The 15,110-nt window shown below is 43.4% G+C and overlaps 1 protein-coding gene and 1 long non-coding RNA gene across 4 annotated transcripts in view; one reads left to right on the top strand and one right to left on the bottom strand.

Moving 5' to 3' along the window:
• RFX7 (regulatory factor X7) overlaps positions 1-9,807 on the top strand; it is a 75,056-nt gene extending 65,249 nt beyond the window's left edge. For all 3 annotated transcript variants that reach the window (XM_085515570.1, XM_085515569.1, XM_085515568.1), the window contains 2 exons: positions 1,383-1,678; positions 2,594-9,807. In XM_085515570.1, coding sequence (XP_085371696.1) covers positions 1,383-1,678; positions 2,594-5,899 — 3,602 coding nt within the window. In that variant the 3' untranslated portion in view covers positions 5,900-9,807. The remainder of the gene's footprint in view (positions 1-1,382; positions 1,679-2,593) is intronic.
• Positions 8,790-15,056, bottom strand: LOC116653933 (uncharacterized). Its single transcript, XR_004308596.2, has 2 exons — positions 14,581-15,056; positions 8,790-11,759 (listed from the first exon to the last, which is right to left on the bottom strand). It is a non-coding gene; the product is annotated as an uncharacterized LOC116653933 (long non-coding RNA).
• Positions 15,057-15,110: the final 54 nt, after the last annotated feature.

The raw sequence follows: 15,110 nt of genomic DNA, 5'->3' as shown, positions 1-15,110 counted from the left end.
AGTGGGGGTTTGTAGACGTGCTGCTGGTGTAGCTGTGTTTCTCTGATAGCTTGTCTCAATCTGGAAACAATTATCTGTCTCCATTTTCTCTAGAGCAGATTTTCCTACCAGCATTTCTGGTATGTCAGATGCATGTTTTCCTGAAGTGTTTGATCTGTGTCAGGTAGTAACACCACATCAGTGTTTGTTTAAATTCTTCATCTTAGAAGTAAGGGCTTGAGAGGCTCTGGGAGCCCCCCTGAGACAGAAGGGCCTTCTATGGAGCCAGTTGTGTGACTGAGATTGCAGCACTTGGCTTCAAGGTAAAGAGAGGGGTTTATTTGCATAGCTCTATGACTCACGGAGCTTCCCTCCCTTTACTCCTTCAACAGAAAATGGTGTTTCCAGGAAATGGGCCATTATTTCCAGTGCATCCCTGGTGGGCTTGGAGTGCGTTGTGGACAGTCATCTTAGGAGAGGTTCTGTGGTCTAGAATGGCAAAATAGATATTCTCATTCCTCAGTACTGCAAAGAACTACATTGTCACTGTGTATTAACTGGGGGGGGGGAAGCTTTTAATCTCAAATGTAAAGCTGTGGGGTTTTTTTTCCTGATAAATTCAGTATTCAGCCAACATAGGTCACTCAGTTGCCAGTAATTGCAATACACCGGGGCATTTCACTGCTCTGTGAAGGCGGAATTGAAAGCATAAAGTGGAGATGCTGCAGTGTTCAGGCTCTGTTGGTCCATGCAGGCTGCTGCTCGGAGGGTGGGCCACCAGAAGGCAGTTGCTGAGCACATACTGGGTAGCTAAACAGAAATCATTGCCCTTAAAATGGTTCTGATTGATTGTTTTTTCTCCCTTGTCACTTCTCTTCTTGCCCTTCTTTCACTATTGTCCCTGTTCACACGCTGGATGTTGATCCGTTCTGGCATTACATGCAGATATCATCTTTTAGAGCTGCTCCTTTGTGACACAAAGGCTTTCTGGAAAGATTTTTCATTTTAGAACTGCTTTCAGTACAGATAACAAAACAAAAACATGGTAGATGATGAATTTTAAAGGTTCATCTGAAACATATCCACTGCCCTCTGCTGCCGGTTAGATGAAATGCACTGGTTTTAGATTTTGCTGAAACAAAAGATGTTATTTGGGATTACTAGAAACAAGATGCCAGCACTTAGCAGCTAGTGTGCAGCTTGCGTAACAGAGAGAGACTTTGCCTCAATGTGGAAAGAAACTGAAACACTGAAGGGAACTAAGCATGAAGTGCTCTCATGGGTGAGATGTTCACCAAATGGTTGTGGAGATGCCTGCCATGGATCTGTGCGGCTGGATACAGATGTGGCACCACAGCAGACAGGGAGTGTGTTGTTATAATTAATTCTTCTTTTATATTCAGGAATAAAAGGGATCCCCCAGCCCTCAGCTTTTATACCTACTGCTGAAAGCAATTCCTTTCAACCACAAGTGAAAACTCTGTCATCTCCTGTTGATGCCAAGCAGCAGCTGCAGCGTAAGATCCAGAAGAAGCAGCAAGAACAGAAACTGCAGTCTCCTTTGCCAGGAGAGTCTCCAGCAAAGAAAACAGAAGGCACCGCAACCAATGGTGTAACTAGTATATCGAACGGGAGTCCTGCTATTCTGTCTCCTCAGCCTATTGGCATTGTTGTGGCAGCTGTCCCCAGCCCGATACCGGTAATTCTCCAGCAGTTCTCTATAGAAGTCCCCTTAGGAAAGGACTGAAGATGACCCGTAGCTGAGCAGTGGTGTCAGTGGGATGGAAATACGGTTTCTGTTCAGATGTGAATCCCTTGGTTCTTTTCTGTCCCAGTGACTGGTACAGCAGTATGCCTGAATTAGGAATAAGAGGCAGCAGAATTCTGATCACATCGTATTGGCCAAGTTCATCTTCAAAGTCGATGACAGTGGAGTTTCAGCTAGCAATAATTTAGATTATGTGTGGGAATAATTACTCTTGAGATGAATTTAACCAGATGGGGAAGTCTACAGGTCACGTGGGTCATCAAGCCATCCCATTTAGAATCTAAATTGATTTGCATTGACCTGGTGGATTTAGTGACAGCAACAATTTTAATTATGCATGAAATCTGTAATATGGGACTTGTTTGTTTTTCGGACATAGAACACAAGATTGGGAGGAAGGTTATTTGTTCTTAGGGCTTCAGCTGTATTGTTTATTGCAATAGACAGGGGATACTAATACTCAGCTTGCGTTTGATTTTGAAATCTTGAAAATGAGTAGTTTTGGACACACCTTTATCCTTTGTATTGCTGTCTTTGGTTCCACTTAGTGAAGAACTGTATGAGAATAACCCTTTCATTAATAGATGAGCAGAGTAATGTGTAGATCAGTGCCTTAAAGGCATACCTTAAAAATCAAATCCTCATATCTACCAATTGTAGGCAGACATTTCTCTTGTCATGCATGCAGTTGAAGAGCTTGCTTTGTTTTGAAATGACATTTGCTGGTGCACACGCTTTGGTGTGTTGAGTTGCATTGTCCTTAATCTTTGAAACACATGGAGTGGTCTGTGGACTCTGGGGACTTCCTTGCTTCATTGCCACACCATTTTTTTTCTCTCTAAACAGGTGCCAAGGACCAGGCAGTTGGTGACATCTCCAAGTCCTATGGGATCATCTGACAACAAGGTCCTGCCACTCAATGTTCAGGTGGTCACTCAGCACATGCAATCAGTCAAGCAGTCACCAAAGACTCCCCAGAACGTTCCTGCCAGCCCAGTTGGTGACCGCTCTGCCCGACATCGCTACCCGCAGATCTTACCGAAGCCAGCAAACACCAGTGCTCTCACCATCCGCTCTCCCACAACGGTGCTTTTTACCAGTAGCCCAATCAAGACTGTTGTGCCAGCTCCACACGTGAATTCCTTAAACGTCGTAAAAATGACAGCAATATCTCTTGCCCCGAGCAGCAGCAGTGTGCCCGTCAAACAGACGCCTTCAGTTAATAGTAGTACAGGAGCAGTGGAAGAGGGGAGGACTACTCCACAGATCAAAAACGGTTCTGTTGTTTCACTTCAGTCTCCAGGATCCAAACCCAGCACTGTTGTGGCTGCATCTGCAGTTGAGATCAAAATGGAACCAGAAGGACTGCTGGATGAGAACCCAGTACAGGGCCAGGAGAGCTCAGACACATCTAAATCCATAAAGGCAACCCCTGACCTGCCACCTGCTCAACAGATTAATTTCGAGGTTGCAACCGTGAAGGTTTCAGCTGATGGTGTCGTGGAGGCAAAACCAGTTAAGGGCTGTGATCAGGGAGCTGAAGAAGCAGGGACCAAATACAAGATGCAGTCCAATGAGATCACACCGGTTTCTTCAGCAGGCAATAATCAAAGCACTCTGAAGCTCTCTGTTGCCAGTCACAACTTGTCCAGCACCAGCATTGATTCACCTCCTACTGGTGAGTCTTCAATTAAAGACAAGATATGCACTAAAAGTCCAAGAAAACGACAGCCCTCTACGCTTCAGGATTCCCAGGTACCGCCTGTCAAGAAACCACTGGTGGGGCAGCTTTCAGCTGGCAATGCTGAGGAGAGTCAAAAAGCAAACAGTGTTACGAAGGTTCCAAAGGTTGTATCGTTAGCTAACAGTGACAATACCACCCTTGTTGAAGTTCCCAGCCAGGTACCTGTCAATGTACCTGTACCTTCTGCAGCTCCAGCAGACTTAGTGACAGACTGTTCTTTGAGTGCTGATCTAAATACCAGTGATTCTACTTTAGAACAGCAGCTTGCATCAGCATCATCTCCAGATATAAAAGTGAAATTGGAAGGAAACATGTTTATTATAGAAAGCGATTCAAAATCTGATGGCAGCTTTAACTCAAATGCTTGGCACCATATCACCAAAACTTCTGATTTTGCATCTGTGAATTGTGAACAGCAGCAAGATATCAGTGTTATGACTATTGCGGGACACTCTGGCTCTAGTGACTTACAGGAGCCTGCGTGGGAGCCAGTGCACTGTGAGGGTATCCAACAGGATGTGTACAACCAGCAGTTACAGAGCCAGATCCAAGACTCCTCCTTGAGTCAAATACAAGCACAGTCTTCAAATCAGTTACCTCTGCAGTCTGAGCTGAAAGAATTTGAACATACAGTCCCTCAGTCAAATGAAAACTTCTTTTCCTTTGACGATGACCTAACCCAGGACAGCATTGTGGAGGAGCTGGTGCTCATGGAGGAGCAAATGTCAATGAACAGTTCTCATGCTTACGGCAGCTGTCTAGGAATGGCACTTCAGAGTCAGACAGCAGCTCAAGGAGCCCCTGTGTCATCCCACCCAAGCAGCACACACTTCTACCATTCGATCCATAATAACAGCACTCCAATTCACACTCCCACTCCCACCCCTACCCCGACTCCCACCCCCACCCCTACTCCAACGCCCACCTCTGAAATGATTGCTGGATCTCAGAACGTGTCACGCGAGAGCCCCTGTTCCAGGCTGGCTCAGACGACTCCTGTGGACAGTGCTCTAGGAAGCAGCCGGCACACACCCATTGGCACACCACATTCAAACTGCAGCAGCAGTGTTCCTCCAAGTCCTGTGGAATGCCGGAACCCATTTGCATTTACTCCCATAAGCTCCAGTATGGCTTACCACGATGCCAGCATTGTTTCAAGCAGCCCTGTGAAGCCAATGCAGCGGCCTATGGCTACCCACCCTGACAAAACCAAACTTGAGTGGATGAATAACGGGTACAGCAGTGTTAGCAATTCATCTGTTGCGAACCATGGCATTCTTCCGAGCTACCAGGAGCTGGTGGAAGATCGCTTCAGGAAACCTCATGCTTTTGCAGTTCCTGGCCAGTCGTACCAATCTCAGCCACGCCACCATGATACTCACTTTGGCCGTGTGACTCCTGTCTCACCTGTGCAGCACCAGGCAGCCCCTGTAAGTAACACCACCAAGCAGGAGGGCTTTGCAGTTCCTGCTCCTCTGGACAACAAAGGAGCCGGTTCCTCTCTCAACAACAGTCTGAGATGCCGGAGCGTCAGCCCTGCTGTCCATCGTCAGCGTAATCTCAGTGGGAGCACCGTGTATCCTGTGTCCAATATACCACGCTCCAACCTGGCACCTTTTGGAAGTCCGGTGACTCCTGAAGTTCACAACGTATTTACTAATATCCATGCAGACACTAGTGCCAATAATATAGCGCAGAGAAGCCAGTCAGTCCCATTGACTGTGATGATGCAGACGGCCTTCCCATCTCTTCAGAAACAAACAAACGCTAAAAAAATAACCAATGTGTTGTTAAACAAACTGGATTCTGATAGCGATGATGCAGTGAGAGGTTTGGGAATGAACAACATGCCCTCAAATTACACGGCCAGGATGAATCTCACTCAGATTTTAGAGACGTCCACCGCTTTTCCTAGTGCCAACCCACAGAATATGATCAATTCCAGCACTTCAATTTATGAATTCCAAACACCAAATTACCTCACTAAAAGCAGCACCGATCAGATCAGTTTTTCTTCTGGAGATAACCAAGCACAATCAGACATCGGAGAACAGCAGTTAGATTTTAGCAGCACTGTAAAAGACCTTTTAGGGGAGGACAGTCTGCCAACAAACCAGCAGCTGGTGAATCAGGTGGCATCAGATCTCAGCGTTGCATCTGTCTTTCCCAGCGACATCAGGTTGTCTTCCGAACTCTCAGGCAGCATTAACGATCTGAACACTTTAGACACAAATCTACTGTTTGATCCAGGTCGTCAGCAGGGACAAGACGATGATGCTACACTGGAGGAATTAAAAAATGACCCCTTGTTTCAACAAATCTGCAACGAATCCATGAACTCAATTAATACATCAGGTTTTGAGTGGATGGAGAGCAAGGATCATCCTGCTGTTGAAATGTTGGGTTAATATTGTTTTATAGTATGTATGTAGCACACTGTATGTAAAAGACAGACGTATTGTATTTGTCTTAATGGAAGTGCCTCCTGCAGCAGAAACACTTGCTATGTATTGCGGCATTTAAAAAAAACAAACAAGAGTTTGCTGTACCAGCTGCTCATTCTTCAGCAGAGAAAGGGCAGTCTTAGCAATTTCGAAACAAATCTCTGAAGGTGATTGGGCCATCAAAGAGCCAGTATTACTTTGTTAATTTGATAGTGTTTCCCATTCAGCATTTCTTGTTGTAGTAAATAAGTGATTAATAGCAACAACAGCTCTGGTTGAGGCAGCGGGAGGATTTGAAGTTGAGCTCATAGGTAGGCTTTCCATACTTGGTATTGCTCGTTACTTCTAGTACGTGATTCATCCTGACCTCTGTCGTTCAGGTCTGAAATGCAGGGTGCCTGCAGGTATGTGGGGCATATCCAGGCAGTGGATACCAGTGAACCACGGGTGCCTGGTCACTGTAGCTGTGTTGAGTACTGCCTGGTGGTGAACTGGTGCCATTTATATCTCTAGTAAAACACAGAGATAAAAGAGATGACAGGAAGCGGGAGTGATCAAGGAGAAAAGAAAGATGCACTAATTTTTTATTTAACAGAAAGAGATCTATGTAGTTGTTTTGTCCATTAATGTTTCCGACGCCGTACTTGATATTTTACTTCTCACTTCGGTGTTTTTATGTCAGGTAAAATTAGTGAGAAAAGATTTTAGCACTGAGGTTTAATCTAGGAGTAACCCCTCATATTAAAATGATAGGTACTATTTAATTATTTATGGAAGGTAAAGAAGTGACGTGGTATCTTCCCTCTCTTTTTTAGATAAGAGCTGCTAGAGCTCGTTTAAATACTATTTTTAAAGATTGGTTTTTAAGTTTGCTCTTTTCTAACATAGTGGAGAGTGTAGGAAGATGTTCTTTCCTCTCTATTTCAGTAGGTTGAGCCTGTCTTGCTCTCTTTTAAATAAAAGATGATTAAAATATTATAAAACGTGGTGGATCTAAAAATATTTTGTATAGAGCCATAATACTGCCAGGCACTTTATAGATGTGAGCTCACTTTGGATGAAACTTATTTTAAAAGTGCTTACTGGTTTTAGAAGCCTGAATTCAGTTTTCACCAGATGATTTGAGAGGACCGATGAACCTGATTTCTGTTACACGTCCCCAGCTGCCCCTCTTTGAAAATGGAATTTCAACTTCTAACTCACCAGTTCACTTGAACCAAAACAAAAATGGCCGCCTGATTTACCAGCATGGCATGAGTCTCTGTGATGATGGAGAGGTGCTTGACCAGCCATGGCCCTGATGCTGGCAAGAGGATTTGCAGAGGCTGGCTGTTAAGAAATAATTGTTCTGAGAATGCTACAGTACCATCCCTTAAGCTCAGTATAGGATTGGTTATTTCTCTTGTGAACTGACAAACTGAAAGCAGAGCAGAAGACATTTTCCTCTCTTGCATTCCTTCTTTGGATAAGAGGTCATAAATTTATGAATGGGAAGGCACAACAAGCCCCCCTAAGATTTATTAAGGAATAGATGCTCAGATTATTATTTGTTTTTGATTTTTGTTTGTTAAAGTGACTTAGCGGTCATTTGTTTCTTCAGTTTTTGCTAAGGACTTGATCTCAGTACTGATGAGCTTTTTTGACAGCTGATCTGAATTGTGCTGCTGCATTGTCACTTCAGGTGCTGGTGTATCATGCCTTCTCTTGCTCTTGCCCTGATTGACCACCAGTCTGTGGCTGCTTCTTCAGGGACAAAACTGTTGTGACAAACTGTAGCACCTTACAGGGAGCGTGATTTCACTGTGCTTGCATCAGAAGTTTTGCTGCTTCATTAGGAACAGGCTTGGAGAGTTTGGATTGCTCCTTGAAACATAGGGATATGCAATGGTGTGGTTTGTTTTAAGACCAGGTCACCCTTTTTAGTTAGTTAAGGAAGAGGTTAGGAGTCTAAAAACTGCACAGTAGGGTTCTTTTAGGTGTCTGCAGTGAGGCTGGAACCATTTTTCCTTTAGACACAAGTTGCCAGTGGCAGGACTTGAATTTGCATACCTGTCCATGGCCTTTAGCCAGAGGTATGGCTCACCATCCTCTTACCTTGTTGACTTGGCTGGGTCTGAGACACGCTCAGTGCTTCTTTTTTCTGACCCTGTGCGAAGTGCCAGTGAACGTGTGAACTCTGCTTTCCAGTGGAGATGGAGGGGAGAACTCGAGCTCCACCTGTGCTGTGGCAGTCTCTACATCTTCACGATGTGCTGGCCTGGCCCCCGTGTTGCTGAGACTGACGTGGGCTCGGTGTCAACAAGTTCTCACCTAACTCCACTAGTTTTTCAGAACATTTCTTACTAAAAACAAGAGTAGATTTGAAGCTGATGCTCTCTAAATTATGCAGCCGTCACCAAAGGTTTTTAAAGTACCTTTTAGATTGTTTTTAAATACAAGCATTACTTTGAACCTAACAAGTGGTTTAATTAACAGGAATATTCTGTGATCAGTGGATTTAAAGCAAATGTACGTTTAATTGAAGAAGTGTTCTATTCAGTAAGGGTTCTTTCAAGTGAAATCCAAGGCATAGACACAGCTTTGTACATTGGTATATGTCCTTTTAGCAGTGTTTGTGTGTTGGTGTTATAACTGATGTTCTATGAGGTCCCTGTATTTAGTGCTAGTTAGTTCTTTACATTGAGACAGAGCACTACTGCACACCAAAGTATGCAACACCCAAAGGAAGATTCCATGATTTTAGCAAATGGAAGCCTGTCTGTCAGACACTCCAGAACAAAGAAAACGAGACAGTTCTGACCCCTTGTTTACATAATTGGCTTCCAACTAAGATGACAAATAATTTTGATAGCAGTTTTTGCTAAAATATACAAACTAGTGAACTTGTACACTGTGTACAGTATTGCAGCAAACACTTTAAGATTGGTTGGTTAGTCCAGCAAACTATCTGGGTTCATGTATTGCACTAATATTCTGTTGAACCTGTGGCAGGCACATTCCTTAGGATAAATGCAACAAATACGGCCAACAGATTTAAATAAAAGAATAAAAACAAAACAAAAAAACCCACAAAAAGTAAAACAGAAAAAAATGGAACGTGTTTCATTATTAAAAGGCAAAATGTCATTAAAAGTGACAGGTGAAATTGTCTTATGTAGCAATGTGCATTGATCTCAATGAGATATTTCTATTTCTTATTCTCTTAAACGAGAATATTACAGCAGGAAAAATCAAGTTTAGTTTGCTTCACCATGTTAATACATGATCACAAAATGTGCATGAGTGTTAATGACTTAATCTTGTACAGTACTAGATATATCCCTGTAACCACTCTTTTTTATTCTTTGCTGTATTGAAGCTGGTTCGGTGTTAACCAGGTGAGCATAGTTATTCACAAGTTACTTACTTTTTTATGTTAACTAATTCCGCTTAGTTATTGTTGAGTATGTTCCTTTTTTGGATTCTTTTTTTTATTGTTCGGGTGTTGAGAGATATTTTTGCATCGTTTTATCATGATACGAATTCATGAAGTAAATAATTTGCAGATAATTGCAATAAGCACTGACTTCTGAACTGAAAAGAAGGAAAGCGTTTCTTGTGCAGTGCATCCAAGGTTCATATAATAATCTTGTACCATACCGTGCTTTATTAACTGCACCCTAAGGAAAAAAAAAGAAATCCCTGTACTACATTTTCATTTAATGCAGGAAATCCCATTCTCCCTCTCTCCCGCAGTGTTTTGTTGTCTGTTGTACTGCTGAAACTACAGTAGTTGAATATTGCAGTAGCATTTCAGTTATTTTTTTTATTGAAAGTGCTCAAAAATTGTTTTTTAAATGTTTTCAAAAACAATAAAAAACATTTTATATTAATACGACTTCTGGATTGTTTTCTTTATGTGGGAAATGTGTGTTAAGGTGGGACTGAAACAGAGCTCTGGCCACAGCCGTGCAGTTGGACTGACCTGAGCCCAGCCACGCGTTGAAAGCCGAGCATGCAAGTAAATCTTGAAAACCTTGTGCAGCCTGTGCTCTCAGAACCATCTTCTCTTCAGAGAACTGTTGGCTTTATGCCCCAGTTCCGCAGCTATCCCTCTTCAGTTGCTTATGTGGCCATACTTATTACATTCTGGGAGGGAAAACAAAAACGGCTTTGACTTTCAGCTGAAACTGAGTTGAAATTTACCAGCAAATGTGAAAGTAATATTTTGGTTGAGAACCTTGGGACACAGTAGTGATAGCTGTGCTACTTAGAGCTGTGCACAGCTCCTCAGTGTTGCAGGCATCCCCAGGTGGATGTTGGTCTGAGTGATAGTTTTGTGTATGGATAGTGGATTTTGGTGCAAATCTTTTAGTTAACATCTGCGTATTTCTATATATACACACGTGTACATATATATACACATGTGTAGGTATGTGTGTATATATATACACACTAGCTAAGCAAAGCTAGTTCAGTGAAAAGTGAATTGAGGACATGAGAAGTTTGCTTAGAAAATGTAGAGTGATGAACACTTACAACCCAAAGGTGACAGAACCATAGAATGTTCTTAATAGATGATAATATTACTGCTACGTGTGTTGAATATTCAAGAGATACCCTCCCAGTGACGCAAGTACTCACAATGCGTTGCCTTGGAACATCTACGTATCTATTTTCCAACTGCTTTGTCGTGGCTCCTGCTGAGTGTGTTCTCCCTGGGCCTGCCTACCTGTTTGCTATATCTGGTAATGCCTCAGCTCAGCAATTATTAAAAACTTCCATTTTTGGCCTTGTGGCTCATCTTGAATAGTCATCTTATTTTGAATAAACTGCTGCTTTTCAAAGGATTATTTTAAGTTACTGTCATTGAAACTTTGCCTATCTGCAATAGTAAATCACATGATGCAAATTAGAATCAAGTTTTCAGTGAACCTGAAGCTGCTGAGGTCACTGCAGCCTTCCTTGGGCAGCTAACAGCCTGTCCCTACAAATCTCTGCTTCTCAGCATGTTTATTTTACAGTTATTGGGCTTCCTCTTCTCAAATATCCTTGTTTTCTCAGAGATGACAAAAAAAGCCACAACTCTATAGCTGTATTCTATTATAAAGTCCTCAATAAGCACTCACTCATCAACTCCATTCTCCAACAGAAATACTCTCAACTCTTTAACTTGCCTTCTCCATATCAGTACTTCGACAGGATGCTTGTTCCAAGGGCAGCGATAACTAGTTCCCAGAGTCAGTTCCTGCCTGCCCTGAGACAAGAGGGGACATTTTGAAATGTGTTGTTGAAAAAGCTGTGTGTAAGGAATTACTATTTCTGGCTGGGACAAAGTGCTTTCTGTTTCTGTTTCAAACTGCTTTGAAAATCAAAACAATCTCTCTTTACACACACAGAAGAGGGGGGACAGAGCTCCCATGTCCAAGAGGCCTTGTTCAGACAGCTGGTTTTGTGCTACTGGAATAACTGAAATCTACTCTAACAGGGATTAACTTCTGGAAAGAAAAGAGAGGTGTAAGAAGACAGGAGTGCGGGAGTAGAAAAGTAGCTTCCTCTGATCTTAGCAATGTCTTAGCTACTAGCAAAGTGTATCTAATATGGACTGCTTCACATGCACACAGAATGATAATCTTGAAGTATTTAAAGAAAAACCCAAACACATAATGTCCAGAAAGATCTTACTTCTGTAATGCTACAGAAGGCTGAGCTGTAGGCACAAATAGCCGCGTGGACTGTGTTAACCATGGGATCACTGGTGGTGAATTAAGCTGGGAAAGGTGACAGTAGTTGCCTGGAGCTCAGCACCTCCATGTTTCTGTTCTGGCAGCTCCTCCCTCTCCAGCTGAAAACAGAAAAATAACATCTCAGTGGTGATTCAGACAAGTGTTTACCACTTTGTTCAAACGCACACGCACAGAATGAATATCTTTCCACCTCCCCTATAGTTGCTCTTATTACTATGCAGGTTTGCTCATCAATCCAAAGATGTTTGGAATTGCTTGTAAACTTTTGAGCTGGTCACAGAAATGGAGAATGATGTTTCTTGCTGTATGTCTTTCCCTTCCTATATCCCCGCCTTGTTCCATTGAGAGCTGTAGATGTCAGCAGCTCTGAGGGATCAGAGATCTCTGTGGAGGTGATGGTGTCAGTGCTTTGCCACCTTAGCAGCTGTGAAACAGTGGGGCACCTCCACTGGTGCAGACTTTTCTGAGTGTGGCATTCAGGCTGTTGTTCGAGGCTGCTGAAAACGCGCAGCCAATGGTGGTGACTGTTGAATAAGTGCTCTGTTGCTGAGAATTTGCTCCAACAAACTGTGCTATTGTGCTCCTTGTAAAATCTGTTGTAGTTTCCACACAAACAGACAGCAGGCATTACTTTCAGAGCAACCTGACCTACCTAGTTAGAATGCAATACAAAGACAATGCTCTGTCTGGGGTCATTTCATCAGACTGAAGTTCTTGCTTTCAAAATTCCAGCTTTCATCTTGGTATCAGTGTTGCATCGTGTTACCGTGGTGCCTGACAACTATTATCCAGCACATATTTGCAATTAACTGTTTAGCCAAGAAGAATGTTGTCTTGGGCTCTTAACTCTGTGACATTAGTTGTCTCAGTGAGTCAGTGCCACCAGAGCTGAGAAACTGCGACTTTGATGCTCTCCAAAGGTGTTTACTGAGCTTAGTCACAGCAGTGACTCACTTGTGATATATATTGTTTCTGTTAATTCCCTCCTGTATGTAGTTTTCCATTTACCTGTCACTGTGACACCGTGACTGGTTCATCGTAACATTTTCTATTACATGACTCAGTAAAACAAAGACAATAGGACAAAAATCTAAATGCGTATCATCTGCATACGGGTGTTTTGTTTTGTCAGTGCAATAAAATCACCTCTAATTCCTTTGGTTTTAAAGCGAGAGCAATGAAGGTAATTTACCTAACTTGATTTAAAATCCTTCATAGAAAATCTGTATCCTGTAGTGGTTAATATACCTTGATGTCACTGATCATCCCAGCCTTTATAACTTAACTGTGACCACTGTTCACATATATTCTTAAGCTCAAAGTTGTTTTATTACAATAACCCAATGGAAATCTGAAACATCTTTTACAGCCTCATTTCCCGCTTAACAACAAGGCCGGCTTTGTGTTTGTTTGTTTGGCCTTCAAAGCGGTTCAGTATTAGAATGTATGGATGTCTTTAGATCATACAAGGATTTAGTGTAAAGAAAGAAGCAAACCAAATATTGTAGATGTAAATACAGCTCTGAGCACACCTTTGGTCTGTCTGTCTGGATGCCATCATCTCACCCATAGAAAATGAAGTCCCTTGTTTTTGTTTTCTTTGAACCCTTCAGGTCAATTAATGTTAATTTAGATGGCAAAAGAAGTTGCATTTCTTTGCTACCAGACGAGAACTCACCATCAGGATGGAGTAATAAGATTAAATATTCATACGTTTTTAATGGTCTTGCTCTGCAGATAAAGCATTGCACTGCACTTAGATGATCCAAATGCAGGTTATTCTGTGCAGCTGACAACAAACCATTTCTAAAAAGAAAAGGGAGGTCTCTCAGAAAAGCTCTTTTTCCCTATTAGCCTGTAATTGCATAACAGCATAAAACATTAAACGGTGGAGACATCTCATATGAGAACTCAATGTTTGTTAACAAACATTGCATTTTATTTTCTTTTTATTAAGAGAATATTCTTTAACTTGAATTTATTCTCTTTTAAGTGAATTGCTGGAGGCTTGCTGCAATACTGAAGATAATTCTTGATTACACTGGAAATGCATGCAGACCTTAACCCGGTATTTGGGTTCCTTTGGGTGGCAAATCAAGCACAAGAAGCCACACGGACAGCAGGCAAATGCTGATGGACTTGTTTTTCAACTGTGCTGTAACTTCAGTTCTGGGCAACCTGTGGGTTTTGCATGGAAACAAAATAGAAGAATGTCTGGGTCTTTTTTTTCCCCAAATGGTACCAGCTGTTCTAATCAGAGACATGGTTTCTCCACAGTGGCCTTTCATTAGATCATCTTGCCTAAAGACGGCTGCCTGAATGCCACCTGGTCTGACTCTCACCAGTTTAAGTGCACTCATATGGTCTTTAATAAATAACACTCTGCATTCACTTTGAAACATGCACAATCTGATGCTGGCAGAAACAGATCTGCTCACTTTCTCAGCTGGTAAATTGGGAAAATAACCCATGATGAGATGAGGCTGCAATGGTCTGCAAGGCCCATTAGAGAAGATGACTGACTTCCTGTTGGCGATGATAGAATCACAGAATGGCTTGGGCTGGAATGGACCTCAAGGAGCACCAAGCTCCAACCCCCCACTGGTCATTTAGGATTCCACATAATGTAACCGATGCATGAAATGCCTTGACTCCCAAAAACCACTGTAGCTCAGGTTGTAAATAGAAGACACAACTGACTGTGAGGGTCAGCGACTGCGTATCTTCTAGAGCCAGACAATTAGAGTTGAAGACCTTCTATTCCCTGAACAGCAGATGCTTTGCTTAGGGCTGCTGAGCCTGGGCAGGGCCTGGCAGCACCAAGGAGCATTACCCAGCAGGGAGCATTACCCCCCATGGTGCCTGGCTTGCCACCTAGGCACAGTTCTGCCAAGGGCAGCATGAGTTCGGGCCTCTTACCGCCATGTTTTGTTAGCAGGTCCCTCAAACGGCAGCTGGGCAGTCGCTGAGCTGAGCACACTGTGGTGGCTGGTACCAGCCGCACATGTTCCTTGTGAGGCAGCATTTGCCCTTCACGCTGCAGCTGTTTGACTCCACACATGGCAGCTCACTTCGCCCCCTGGCCGCTCTCTCTGCCCGGCCGTGGCTGCAGGCACCATTGTACACAACGGGGCCTTCCTTCCACCAAGCCCCCACTTAAGGCCGCACTGTGAGCGCAGTGTGAGATCCCTTCTGCACCTCCACGCTATTTTCCTATCTGTTTCCCTCGAATTTCCATTCGGTTTCTCCGGCACACAATGCACACAGCCCCAGGGCTCACCCTGAGGTGCATTAAAGACGGACACGAGCCGGTTACCGCGCCCGCTTCGGCCGCACGACGCCCGGCCCACACTCGGCTCCCTGAGGAGCGGCGCCTCCCTCAGCCGCACGGCGCGTGTCTCCGGGCGGGGCGCGGCGGGCTGACCAATGGGGCGCTGCGCCTTCCTCCT

This window comes from Coturnix japonica, chromosome 14, assembly GCF_054131305.1.
Source record: "Coturnix japonica strain WE chromosome 14, WE-NBRP24, whole genome shotgun sequence".
NCBI lineage: Eukaryota > Metazoa > Chordata > Aves > Galliformes > Phasianidae > Coturnix > Coturnix japonica.
The sequence above is the reverse complement of the archived record's forward strand: the minus strand, read 5'-3'. Positions and strand labels throughout refer to the sequence as shown.